The sequence below is a fragment of the Urtica dioica genome, chromosome 3 (assembly GCF_054948205.1).
Source record: "Urtica dioica subsp. dioica isolate 48M chromosome 3, U.dioica_male_clone48M_v1_H2, whole genome shotgun sequence".
Classification (NCBI taxonomy): domain Eukaryota; kingdom Viridiplantae; phylum Streptophyta; class Magnoliopsida; order Rosales; family Urticaceae; genus Urtica; species Urtica dioica.
This window is the reverse complement of record NC_142758.1, coordinates 36,161,925-36,176,717: the sequence shown is the minus strand read 5'-3', so window position 1 is coordinate 36,176,717 and position 14,793 is coordinate 36,161,925. Positions and strand designations below refer to the sequence as shown.

Genomic DNA, 14,793 nt, shown 5'->3' with positions numbered 1-14,793 from the left:
ACTTCAAGACTCGTTCTTAAGTCGTGGTGTTCAAAAGTGCCCACTCACTAATTCCTTTTTCCTCGAGTGATTTAGTGATAGAAACTTTCGTGGTTGCTCGAGTTGCCATGGAAGGAAGAGAGACGTGCTGTGAGGAGAGACGAACGTTGCAACCTTTTTCCAAAAGCTTCTCAACGTTCAAGCGTCTAAAAAGGTTAGTAAACTTCTATGCTCATATTAGTTTTTATTTACATGTGCTTGCTCTTTGTCTAGGTTAGTAAAATCGTTTTACTTGTAAAAGAAAATTTTTAAAATTCTGCCGCTTACCGAAGCGTTAAACTTTTTCTTAAAACCTAGATCAATTCCAACAGGTCCGGCCTTGGACCGAACCGCCCAAGGTTTTTAATCGTTGTTCACTTTCGTGCGACAACGGTCTCTGCCACTAGGACGCTTGACCCCATCAAGCGGCGAGAATAGAGAATCGAAGAAGGCGAAAGTGACCCCCGAGAAAAATTCTCGGCCGTGGTAGCTTCCCGACACTCCACCGCTGCAACACACATTGCCTCCTCAACCCTGATATCGAAGTCGTCTTGCAAGTCAGACGCAAGTTGCTCCACTGTGGCCTTTTCCACAGTTAGTCGAGCAACCTCCCCCGTCATAGACTCATGCTCGCGCTCCGCTCGGATATAGGCGGCCTTGCTTGAGGACTCCTTTTTCCAAGGAAATACTCGCAAACTCCGTCCTTGAGTGAGAACCTCGTTCACCCCGAGTTATTTGAGATTTGGTTCAGCAAGCTCCTCCTAGACAAGTCCCATGCGCATAATGAGGTTGTGTAGAATCTTATCGCCCCGGGTTGCATGTGCAAAAGGGTGCGATGAGACAAGTAGAACAAAACGTACCCTCTGGTCGTCAGAAACGGCATTGCGAAAGAACTCCACATCATTTCTCGACACGATGCCCTTCCATACTTTCAAAGGTGATTCATGGAGCCCCTATCTAACTTCTAAGGCCTCCACCTCGATCATCGAGTTCGCGCGCTTCGAGTATGAGGACGTATTTGGAAGTGCCAAGGAAAAGATTCATTGTCTCTCTCCCCCTCAATGAGATGAGGTATTTATAGTGAATGAGGAGGCCTAGGAGGGCGTCTAGACGTACCTCGGGGAGCGGGCCATGGGTTTCGGGCACGCGAGGCAGTTTTGGGGCGCGCTTGCAGCGAGCGGGGGTGTTGCGCGGCGCGGCAGTTGCTCTGCGCGCCGCGCGCACACTCCTGTCGAGGAGCGCGCGATGGCGAATCCCTGATCTATGTGGGAGCTTGGGCTTAGACTTTTCGGACCTTTTTGATGGGCCTTTTCCGTCCGTGGACTTCAGCGGGTTTTTTCAGTGATCTGGTCCGTTGGAATTTTAGAGTCCCGGATTTCGCGCAAGTCGCGTGAAATTCAATGTTTCGAGTTTTTCGAGAACGACTGAAGTACACATTTTGTATCATGGGTTGACCTATAGGGTACGTGAACACGTACTGACCATAACAACAAACACTTCATCAAAATGATACTTAAATGATTTATTTGACTAGAAGCTCACAATCGCGGTTTCACTACAACACTTTTTTGGATCAAGAGTTTTTACATAAAAGTTATTAAGGGTAAGTAATTTAGAATATCATTTATGTATGGACTTATGTACAGCATTAAATCAGCTCAAAAATTCCAGTTGAGTTTGTGTTAGGCGTGTGACACATGTCACACTCAGCCTGGATTCCAATTATATTATGGGTTTTCAAATAATAAATAATGGTAATACATATTAAATGAATATATATTATGATATCATTTATGAGAATATCGAGGAGATATTTTGATATTGTTTAGTTATATGAAATAATATATTCTTATTCAATCTTATATTACAATAATATGAAGTAAAATTTAGATAGTGAATATTTGATTTCACAAGAATAGCCCCTTTGTGTTATGAGGAAAACTTTGTGCAACCAAATACATAGGGGTGGACTATGTGTGTATATATATATATATATATATATATACACTTGAGATTTTTTTCCTCCACCTTTTCCGAAGAGAAAAATTATTTCACCATTGGGATTGAAAAGGTGTGAAACAATAGAGTTGGCGCACACCTTAGTTTCTTATCTATATAATTATAACAATTCAAAAGATTTGATGTAAGTCCATTCCAAAGAACACGACAAATGTCCTGAAACTGATTCAAAAAAACGTTGAAACTTGAATAGGGGATATTATGTAAGTTTTCTAATTTCATAATTTTTTATATTTATTTCTCATGGTCATTTTTCTTAAATAAGTTCATCGTGTTTAATTACAAACTAGACCTGTTGATTTGTTTTTCTTGTAGAATATAAATTGTTTAGGATTCTTTTAAGCATCTAGTTACACGAACTCCCTGCAATGTTTGTGTTATCGGCTCGGCGACACCCGATGACGCTATCGGCCATTCCAGCGACCGGACAAACTCACCCGGTCAATGGCCGGACAAACTCACCCGGCCATTGGCCGGCCCAGGCCCCTCACTCGGCCATTGGCCGATCGAATCTCACCCGGATAATGGCCGGCTCAATCTCACTCGGCCATTGGCCAGCCCAGGCGCTTCACTCGGCCATTGGCCGATCGAGATTCACCCGGCCAATGGCCGGCCCAAACTCTCTCGGCCATTGGCCGGCCAAAGGTTTGGGGCGGCCAATGGCCGAGGCAAGGTTTTGCCGTCTGGCAGCCGTCCGAAGCACTGCGTCGGTCGTGTGGGTTGAAGTGACGCTTTTGTCCTCGTCGGTACGGGACGGCCCGACAACACCAAGCATTGGCCTCACTCGCTCTTTAGTTCATATCGATGAACAACTTATTCTCATTTTGAAATTAGTCCTAAAATTGTTGGAATTATGTACGACAAGTTTAAGTTTACCATGATCTACGTGGAAATTCTTCTTGGGAGAGCTTCATTACAAGAAAGCTATTACCGATCGACACTATCAAATTATGAGCTTGATTCACTGGGAGATATAACAGAGCGGTAGGTGAGCACGCAGATTATGTAGTTCAACATGACTCCGGAAGCTGGATTTGAGAAAGCTCAATCGGATTTGCGCATAACTCATAAAAAAATGTATAAAGATATCTTGTTTATTGGGAGGTATATCATGACTACATATGTACCATAAACTAAGTATTGTTTATTACTTTCATTTAGCATTTAAAGAATGGCTAATCACTTGCAAATTAGTAATAATACATTTGTTGGAAATATTGTAATAAATGGTATTTATTTACAATTGTGTGGCCGATTTGTGACTAAGATTTGAGTGAGATGCCCACATCGAAATAGACTAATTCCTACGTACTCTTATTCCTCGTTGCGACGGGTATAAGATTGAATGTTTATTTGTCAAAATCAATGCTATATTGAATGAGAAATTGATGCTCAAAATGTATTGGAAAACGCCAATGTTGTGAATGAAATAAAATGTATTGTGGATGTGCGTGGATATACAAGAGTCCCACATGGAAGAGATATGTGAATTTTGTGTGCGCTTATACACCAATTATGTGGAAATATGGTTTGGGTTCCCAAGGGTGACCCAATTTTGTATAGGGGCAAGGGCTCAGAGAAGTCCAAGTCCACCACACACGCTCGCCGTCAGGGCGTGTCGGGTTGAGCTTGGGCCTAGATCCTAAATTTTTCATTCTGATTTCTTTTTATTTTATTAAATAAAATAAAATCATATTATTATTTGGTGTTAAAGTGGACGATTTTTGCATGAGTTTAATGCTTGTAAGTGTACCATTTAATTAGACGTTTCTAAGTTTTGCTGGACGAGCATTCAATTCTTGTACTTATGCATTTACCATGTACTTATGGAGACATTTTGTAACCGAGCATTGATGGACAATGCTTATAACCGTGTCTAGCCTATCTTATAAAAGGAGGTCGAAGTCTCTTATTCGAAAATCATACAGAGCAAGTCTTTCATAGCTTCCTCTCTCTCTCTCTCTCTCTCTCTCTCTCTCTCTCTCTCTCTCTCTGAAATTGTTTTATTTCTTTGTTTTTATTCATAGTCCGGTGGTAGGTTCTGGTACTAATGTTCTAGTTCGCCCAAGTCAAGCCGAGTGGTGCTAAGGTTGTGTGTCATTGTATCTTGGGAGACTTTTGCTCAACTAATCCAGCACCTGTGGAGGGTGATAAAAAATTCAAGGAAACCGGTTAATGGGCTTCGACGCTTTCTTTTCCATTTACTCATTCTTGTGTTCATACCGGTGAAGGTTTTTTCGGTTTTGTAATTTATTTTATTATTTTACGAAAACAATTTTATTTATATTTTTCCAAATTATATTTATATTCCGCCAATATTATTATAATATTCCCACGGGTGACCCAATTTTATAGAGGGGCAAGGGCTTAGGGAAGTCGAAGTTCACCACACACGCCCGTCGTCTATCCGGGCGGGTCGGGTTGGGTTTGGGCCTGGATCCTAAATTTTTCCTTTTGATTTCTTCTTATTTTATAAAATAAAAATAAAATCATTTTATTACTTGGTGTTAAAGTGGACGGTTTTTCCATGAGTTTAATGTTGGTAACTGTACCATTTTGTATGACGTTTTTTAGCTTGGCTGGACGAGCTTTCAACGCTTGTAACCGTGCATTTATCATGCACTTATGGAGACGTTTTGTAATCGAGCATTGATGGAGAATGGTGGTAACCGTTCTTGGTCTCCCCTATGAAAGGAGGTCGAAGTCTCTCATTCGAAAATCATCCAGAGAAAGTCTTTCATAGCTTCCTCTCTCCCTCACTCCGAAATTATTTTCTTTGTTTATTTTTATTCGTAGTCCAGTGGTAGGTTCTGATACTAAGGTTTTAGTTTGCCAAAGTCAAACCGAGTGGTGTTAAACTTGTCTTATTGTCATTGTATCTTGAGATGCTTTCGCTTAACTAATCTAGCATCCGTGGAGGGCGATAAAAAGCTTCAAGCATCCAATAGGCTTCGACGCTTTCTTTTCCATTCATTCATTCTTGTGTTCATACCGGTCAAGATTTTTTCGGTTTTGTAATTTATTTTTTTAGTTTTTGGAAAATCAATTTTATTTAATTTTTTGCAAATTATCTTTGTATTTCGTCAATATTATTATAATATATTGCTAACAACATGAACTTAATTTTTAAATATGATTGCTTGTCAAATTATTTATTATTTTCCTATATAAAAGAAAATACAAATAAGAAATACGAGAGAGAGAGAGGTCATTTGCGAGAGAGAGAGAGAGAGAGAGATCATTTGCGAAATATAATCAATTTATTCTTTTAGTTTCATGACGCAATTTGAGTCACGAAGCTATAGCACGCCCTTTTTCATACATCAGAAGTCTTTAATAAATTAATTAAGATCAGGAACGCAATCACATATACCGTTTACGCAAATAGGGATAGGAAACCTTTGTCGTTCGCATGCTTTTTTGTCTACGCAGTCAGAAATCTTGGAACACTCTATCGGTGAATCTATTGCTTCAACTTTTTCCGAGTCTGCACACATATACCAAGGTTTTAATATCATCTATCATCAAGCTATGTAAAATCGAATCTCATGCACAAATGATAAAGTAAAACATTTTATATTCACATTATAAGTTTCAATATATTACTTGACTCATAGGAACCGGACGAGGAGGAAGTTATGGTGTTATCGATAATACAATCACATTTTCCGTTGAAGCAAGTTGGAGAACCAAATTTCCCACATTGTTTTCTGTTAACACAGTCCGAAGTTTTGGAACATGATATCAATGGCTCTCTTGCTTCAATTCTCCCGATCAACGACTGTTCTGTGCCTGCATATATACCAAACTTGACATGTTAATAATAATGTAATGTGTAAAAAAGAATCGCATGTAAATATCTCACATGCGAATAAAATTTTTGTGACCGTACGTACATAATTTCGATTAAAGTTACTCACATGCGATGATAACTAACACCACTGAAAGCGAGTAGAGCGAACTGTTCTTCATATTTTGTCGTTTTATTTTATTATTGGGCTCTTTGAAGGGTTTGGGATAGGTATTGATATAGAGCATGAGATCTTTCATCTATATATAATATTGCCTACAATCGTAACATACAGATTTTTTAGGTAATTGATGGAATAAAAAGGAAATTTTTCATTTGATATATCTTAATGAAAATAGTCGCAAATGTGAGTATATAATATGGATTTCGTACTTTATTAGGGAAATGCTCAATTTCAAATACTATTCTATATAATACACACACATTAAAGGTGCTGATCAATGAAAATGTAATCGTCATAAATATATATTATCTTCTTACTTAATATAAATATTATCTTCAATTTTAATATCAACTAATAGTTTGACTTTTCTATAAAATAAATATATAGCTTAATTAATATACAATTAACAACGATTTAGTAGTTACCAACTATATAATCATGAGTTTTCTGTTTTAAATATTTAGACTTTCATTGAAGGTAACCTAATCACATTCTCAAGAATATATGATTATAATGTTTTGTTGTATAATTTAATCTTTTAAAATAAATTAATGGGAATATTACATTTAATTTTATAACATAGTATAATGCCTAACAAAAAAATAAGTCAAATATATTCTCTTATAATATTTTAAAAACAGGAAAAGGAAAAAAAAATTAAAAAAAAATCAGAATGTGAAAAACAATTTTATAAGAAAGAAAAAAATTGTCTTGATATAGAGCCTTTATAATGAGAAAAAAAAAATCAATTCTTACTAGGTAATTGAAACACTTAGATTAAATGTAGGAAAAAAAAATTAAATTTTCCAACAAAACGTAACTAACAATATAATACATGTATCAAAGATATAATATATAGTTAGTAATTAATTTAAGTATACACTTAACTTACATTATAATATATATAATTAATTAATAATGTATCTACGATATATTTTTTAAAAGCAGGTATATATATATGTATATATAGATAATATATATATTAATATATAAAGTTAATAATATATAATTTCATTATTACTATATATGGATAAAACTATCTACATACATATAACCACATTTATTATAAATCTATAATAGTAATTTAATTGGGTATTTTTCAGTTTATTTCATTGATATATAAAACTTAATATAATATATAATATTATATACGTAGTATATATCTACGTGGCCTGAGTACATAATATCATGTGTATATATATATATATATATATATATTATGTAGGAACGTATATAACTTATGGAAATAATGAAATATATATTAAACGTGTCCGTACAGTATAATATATATACAAGAAAATATATACGTAAGTAATCCAAATATCATATATATAATAGAAATAATGAGATTCCCATGTTGTAATATGAATAACACCTATTTGGTGGTATTAGGATTACCTCTTTTTTAGGTAATCTGATTACTAAGGTAACCACATTCTTGACAATTTTTTTAACAAAAATTAGACGAACTAGCCATGTCCAAACGTTTAGATTGCAAAATAGACAACCTTTGAGAAACTTTTGCAGAATAGCCAATATGGATGAGCTGGCAATTCAGACTTATTTTTTCTACCTAAACTGCCCTTATTATTTTTTGAACGTTAGTTTTATATAAACTGAAAGAATCAAAATGAAAAAGTCAACCAATGATCGACTTTTAATGCTTGTTTAACAGAATTTCCACGTTTAATCATAGAAAATATACACGTTTAATACAGATTCTATTGAATCAGATTGTTAATGAGATTGGAAAGTTACGTTATATTCAAATTTCAAAAACAATTCAGCGCCTAACCACACACAATTTTTCTTCTTCTTTGATTTTTAGATAATACAGGTTCTGTTCTGAAGAGTCTTATTCATCAATAAACACATTTAAATCTGACCTCGTTTTTCATCTGTTCCACCGAAAAAACCAACCCTAAGGAATGTCAATAGAAAATTTGTCTGTTTCAACAATTACGAATGAAGAACTGTCCCTTACAAGATCTTTGAGTGACGACTTTTCACTCATTGAATCAGGTATTGAACGATTTATAGGTTTTTGTTATCTGTTTTTATGTGTGATATTTGTACAGGAATTAAAGATCTTGTTTTCAATCATGTTAATTTCTGTTAATTCTTGTTAATTGCTGTTAACGATCTAGGGTTTGGTGTTTTGTGTTTAATCTGTTGTCGATCTGTTGACGATTTCAATCATGTTAATTTATGTTAATTCTTGTTAATTGCTGTTGATGATCTGGGGTTTGGTGTTTTGTATGTAATCTGTTGTCGATCTGTTGACGATTTCAATCCTGTTAATTTCTGTTAATATCTGTTTATTTCTGTTATGTATAATTCTTGGATTTATAGTATGTTTTTTTTGTTTTTGTATCGTGCTGGTCATTTGTTTTTATTTCTTTGTTTAATTTGTATCAACCATAAATCTCACAAAACAACATTGTTTGACTAACTGGTTTGATTACAACGTAGATTAGATGTTAATTTTTGTGTTTTATTTTCTTGTAGTTAAAGTCTTTGAGCGTCAATTCATTGAATCGGCTGAAACCTCTTCTTCTATTGCATCATTTCTTGAAAAATCAGATGAATCTGAATCAGTTTTCTATGGTGGACGTGATCTGGCAAACATTTCGATGAAGTTCAATGTTAATGTCAATGACATTTTTATTTGGAAAACAAATTTGGTAACCGCCATGAAAGTCATAGCTATGAGAAATAATTTTCAACTTAAAGTTGAAAGGTCTAGCCAAACACGATATTCTATTGTGTGTATGAATTCTGATTGTGCATGGAACATGATCGCATCTGTTTGTTCTCAGTCCAAGATATGGGTTATTAGATCGTATGTAAACGCTCACAATTGTTTTGGAAACAATACCCAAGTTTAGAATCGTCAGGTTTCATCTTCTTTGGTTGGCCAGTGCGTTAAACAAGATCTTTCAGGCGCTTTGGGAAATAGTTTAACACCCCTGGGTGTGGTAGATATAATGAGGACTCGATTTAAAGTCGAGATTAGCTACTTTAAGGCTTAGAAAGGACGTACCAAAGCTTTGACAGTGATTCGTGGCAAATTGAGGAGTCTTATTCCCATCTTCCTATCATTGGTGAGATGATTAGACAAAAAAATCCAGGTACAGTAGCAATTTGTGTTTATTTATTTGTGTTATTTTCTGTTTATTTAGGTTTATATATGTATATTAATTTGTTTTTGACCAACTTTTCAGGGAGTTTCACCGAGACAGTAAATGATGATAATGGAAACTTCAAGTATTTTTTCTTGGCGGTATCTGCGTCTATTCGGGGTTGGAACTTTTGTCGCCCAGTTATATCGGTGGATGGTACTTTTTTAAAAGGTAAGTACCATGGAACATTATTGTTGGCTACTGCACATGATGGCGATAACCACCTTTTTCCATTGGCGTTTGGAATAGTAGATTATGAAAATGATAAATCATGGTTATGGTTTATGGAACGGGTTAGATATGCCTATGGTGTTAGGGAGGATTTGGTCATTATTTCTGACAGAAATTCATCAATTCCCAAGGCAGTACATCGTGTTTTCCCTGAAGCGAAGTACGCTGTATGCATGCAACATCAGTGGGCCAACGTCAAGTCCAAATTTGGGAAATCGTATATTCAGCCGATGTTTTATAGATGTGCCAAGGCATATACGATCAAGGACTTTGATTATTGGTTGGATGTGCTTTCGAAAGATAAGCCGGCAATAAAGAAGTGCTTACTTGATGCCAGGCCGGAGTTATGGTCTCGTGTTCACTTTAAAGGTAGAAGGCATGGATTGATGACAACCAACATTTCTGAATCTATGAACGCTGTGTTAAATGTGGCTCGGGGATGGCCAGTCGCAGCTCTTCTTTTGAGTTGGCGTTGTCTGTTGCAAAAATGGTTCAACGATAGGAGGGGACTCATCCCCAAGATGGTAAACAGTATCACTGCCCATGCTTTAAAACTGCTTGAGGAAGTCGAGAGCGATGCGCGCATCATGAATGTAAGTTAACTTGTTAATATTAGTTAATAGAGTAACTTTCTGTTTATTTTTGTTAATGTTTGTTAATGTCGTGCTTTATATCAAATGTTTTTAGGTATTACCGATCAACAGCTTTCAGTTTGAAGTTATTGATGGCATGCGTCATATGGTTGTTGATATTACAGCAAGAACATGTTCTTGTTGCTATTGGCAACTAGAAGATTTCTCGTGTTCTCATGCGGCTGCAGCTTTGTATAGGGTTAATTTAAAGCCAATAAATTTCATACCGTCTTACTTCACTAAAGCTGCATTTGAAGCTGTTTATGCATAGGATGTGAACACGATAACACATGATGGTGATTGGAATTTGCCTTCACAAGCTCAGATTATAAACCCTCCGGTTCAGAAACGTCAAGCCGGAAGACCAAAAATGAAAAAATTTCGTTCTAAAGATGAAATGAAGAAGCCGTACACTGTCCATTGTGGGAAATGTGGAAAATGTGGTCACAACAAGAGGCGCTGTCCGTCTTAGTTCTTTTAACCTTTTATAGTTTTCCATTTGACATTGTTGGAATTATCTTTTTCACGTTTTGTTTTCATTCAATGATTTGGTTCAATTTGTTTTTGAACGATTGTGTTTAAATTTAAATTGGAGACTTGTTTTAATGTCAAAGTTGGTTCTATAAATCTTGCTTTTTAATCCTGCGCTTTAATATCAAGCAACTACTGGAATTGATTATATTGTTGCATACCATCATATTAACAAACATTAACCAAAATATATACTCGCATATTTTGATACAAGTTTTCAATATACAACAACTAACAGATATAATCAGTGTATATTGGTTAATTTATGTTAACAAGACATAAGTATATTTTAGTTTGTACATTGATCATACTTTATTTTTCAATTATACCTAAGTATATTTCTGTTAATATATGTCATTACAACGACGTATTAACAAAGAATTTTGTGTAAATAATACCTTATTGGTATAATGATTCAATATTAACACCATTAACCATATGAAAATAAATTAAATGACATAATCACAATGAACAAAATATTACCAAAATAAGCATGCAATACTACAAAACTAGGATTCTACAACGCTTAAAAACAGTTGTAGAATGATTCTACAACGCTTCTCAAGCGTTGTAGAATCCTGCGTTGTATAAGCTTCTACAACGCTTAAAAATCCGTTGTAGAATCCAACAGCTTTCTACAACGGATATTTAAGCGTTGTAGAAGCTTCTACAACGGTTTGAATCCATTGTGTAATTTTTAAATATTTTCAAACACTTCGCCGCGGCGAAGTATATTTCTCGCCGCGGCGAGATATTCTTCAACGGATTTTCAACCCGTTGTAGAATCATTTCGCCGCGGCGGACATTATACTTCGCTGCGGCGAGTTATTTGCCGCGGCGAAGTACGTTCCGCGCCGCGGCGACAACATTCTACAACGTATCGTCAAACCGTTGTAGAATCATGTCGCCGCGGCGGGAATTATACTTAGCCGCGGCGAGATTCTCGCCGCGGCGACGTAGGTGTTGCGCCGCGGCGAGGGGATTCTACAACGGTTTGACAATCCGTTGTAGAAGCCTTCTGATTATTTTTTAAAAAACCCGCCGCGGCGTGGTGTATATCGCCGCGGCGAAACCAAAACATCGCTGCGGCGAGGTTTTGATGTATGAATAATGTGCTCTCGGTATCTTTTTTGCCGCGGCGACTCTTATTTTTCGCCGCGGCAAACGTTATTCGCCGCGGCGAAATGTCTAAGTCGCCGCGGCGAAGGCTTCATTTTGAAGCCGAAATCATTTTTTACACGTACTAAAACCCGGTGTAAAAAATATGGCACCTGAAAATAACCTTCAATCCAAAAAATAATATCTACATCTTCAAAACATTCAAAAGAAATATTTACATCCAAAATTGAATACAAAAACTAACTAATCATCACAAAGAATTAATGTTTGTACATAAGTTACCCATTCTTCCCTAACTCTCTCTAAATCCTCTTTTGTATAGTTTTTCTTACTTTCTAGTTTTCCTACACCTCCTACGACTATATCACGCATATACGAAATAACAAAATACCCGCATTCCGTGTTTCCGGTTTGTCTCGGAGCGTTCCAAGCCTTGATGTACGTTGACTGTCCGTTACTATGGGCGTTTTGGTGCTCGAGCTTGAAATCCACAAAAACCCTATAACACGGAAATCATAAGAGAAAAAACCTCTACAATGATTTATAATAAAAATAGTTTAAAAAATCAAAATATTACCTTTTTATCAATCGAGTTAAATCGATTGGAATTTTATTTCTTAACGGGTCGAAGAACATAGCACTATCTCTCCAAGGATCGAGGACAACGAGCATCCAATGCGCACCTTTATTGTACGGCATCAAAGCTAGTTCACCAAATTTGCATTTTTGTACTATGTTTCCAACGTCCTTGACTCATTTTGACAAATAAGCGTCCTCGTCGTTGTTTTCGATGTACGAACTTAAGCCCGGATTTATAAAACAATAGTCTCGACTCTTCATCGCCTTTTCTAGCCTCGAGCGTAGATAGCTATGACAAACAAGTATATGATTAATCAAAACACTAAATATTAAATATTTATATTAAAAACGCATATAAAGAAAACACTTACTCCATATAGACCGTTATGCTCCCCGCGCCAATTTCCAAGTATTGCAAAAAGTCGAAAATTTCTTCAAATGACACCGGAATCGGGATAGCCGCGAGACTTGGACTAACATTGACCATAATCACATCCCCTTCCGGTAACATTACTTTGTTGGCATGTTGAGCGAGCAATCGAAACTTTGGATTAATCATCTTGTACGGAATCTTCTTAGCATCATCAATGCTAGGTTCACTCTCAAAACCGAGCTTTGAGAGTTGTTTCACAACCGGACCACGACACTCTATTCCTGTGTCCATTTCGATCAATATCTTCGGCCACGAGACAAATCCTCCTATGGCATCTTCAATGGTTTTAGATTCTTCAGTGGGAATTGGTAATTTTGCTTTTTTAATCAAAACCTCCAAAACGGTCACACGTACATTCCCTTCCTCCAAAGGTAAAGAGTGAACTACGCTCCCATTTGAGTATGCTCGCCCATTTGCAACATGAATCATGCCTCCTTTCACAATATCATCTATGAAAAGAAGACACTCGACGCTTTCGTCCGAAGTCGGTGTCACCGGGGTGGTTGTATTCAATGAGCAACTAGCACGAACACTATTGGGTTTTTCCACAACAATAGGATCGATCTTCGGACGATCATCAACAATGATAGGATCGATCTTCGGACGATCATCAACAATGATAGGATCGATCTTCGGACGATCATCAACATCGTCGTGTTCTAAGCGAATCAAGAATATTATCAATAATTTAATACCAAAACATTTATCTTTATTAATAAATAGATAAAAAAAAATTAAACATACCTAAAGAGACCGCTTCATTGACGTGTTCTTCAACATTTTCCATCTCTTTATCATCAACAACCTTCGCGAAGTTATTCTCTTCCACACGCTCGACACTAGGCGACTCGACATTAATGCTACAATTTCCACCGAAGGCCTTCATCACCAAAGACTTTAACTCGCTCATTTCCCGACGCATCTTCATTACTTCTTCGTTGGGCGTTGGAGGAACAAAGTACTTAAAATGCGACATGTGTTTGGATTGACCGCAAACTCGCGACGTTCCCAAAGCTTCTTGCAAAACGCTCTTTCCCGATTCCGGCAACCATGTCCCTTGCGATGCTTGTTGTGATAACGTTTTCTACACATAAAATTATTTGAAAATAAAATTACAAGGTTAATTGTTATAACAAAGGTAAAGAACTTACGATTTTTTCTCCCATCAATTTGTCTTTCTCATCCTTGTAGTTATCTACGTCTTTCATTCGCGAGTCAATCCAAAGTTCATCTTTCGTAGGCCATTCCCCTTTTCGTCATGCTAGTAAGAAGTAATTATGTAATAAATTAAAAAATAATTGCAACATTTGGAATAACTAAAAGAAAAAAATTAATCTAACCTTTTCTTGATCAAGCTTTCGATATCCATTTCGGCCCGTTCGAGATTTGTACACACTTTTTCCGATATTTGATTTCCCATGTTCTGTAGTTTGTTTGAACATTTCGGTTCGTCTATACTCAACAAATGTTATCCAATCTTCTTTGGTGATACTTGTATAGAATTTCAAAATACAAGCCGGTCTCTTTAAGGCGATTGGTTCGTTGATTATGTCTTTGAGTAGATCGTTGTATATCTCATGACGAAATAACCTTGCCGCTTCTCCGACTCTCATAAGGCAATCGTGTTTTTGTTCGATAGGAATCGTAAATCCTTCTTGCATTTCGTTCCAAATCCGTTCTTTAATTTGGGTGTTGTCTTTACATCTCCAATCACGCATCGAAAGTGGAACGTGTTCTCTTGCTAACACGCCAAAGTAACTCGACAACTCATCACCCTCTTTACCGATTGGTTGCCCTTTATCATCAAATTGTACCGGGATTTTTTTACCAAGTGTTTTAGCCTTATTAACCCGACCCATAAGAGTGTTTCTTCGTTTTCCTTGTTCATCGGAGTTAAGCGCTAGTTGTCTTCTAATTTTTCTTTTACCACTACCACTAGAGAGTATGAAGGCCGGAGAGAGAGGGGCGGCGAGAAAAGAGGGTGGTGGCTGGAGAGAGAGCGACGGCGAGAAGAGAGAGAGGGGCGGAGAGAGAGCGACGGCGAGAAAGAGGAGTAGAGAGAGAAGAAGAATAAG

At 36.6% G+C, this 14,793-nt stretch overlaps 1 protein-coding gene across 1 annotated transcript; it reads left to right on the top strand.

Annotated features, from left to right (window-relative positions):
- Nucleotides 1-7,939: 7,939 nt before the first annotated feature.
- On the top strand, nt 7,940-10,528 carry LOC149402662 (uncharacterized). The gene is made up of 6 exons (XM_089608476.1): nt 7,940-8,033; nt 8,090-8,125; nt 8,520-8,624; nt 9,236-10,017; nt 10,112-10,255; nt 10,328-10,528. Exons 1-6 carry the CDS (start codon nt 7,940-7,942, stop codon nt 10,526-10,528), a joined length of 1,362 nt encoding a protein of 453 aa, XP_089464602.1.
- The last annotated feature ends 4,265 nt before the right edge of the window (nt 10,529-14,793 follow it).

Excerpts from the sequence above, each read along its gene's own strand:
- LOC149402662 (XM_089608476.1), top strand. The coding sequence starts at position 7,940 with ATGTCAATAGAAAATTTGTCTGTTTCAACAATTACGAATGAAGAACTG. Across the intron at positions 8,625-9,235 it reads ATCAGTTTTCTATGGTGGAC|GGAGTTTCACCGAGACAGTA; the intron begins GTGATCTGGCAA and ends CCAACTTTTCAG. Across the intron at positions 10,018-10,111 it reads GCGATGCGCGCATCATGAAT|GTATTACCGATCAACAGCTT; the intron begins GTAAGTTAACTT and ends AAATGTTTTTAG.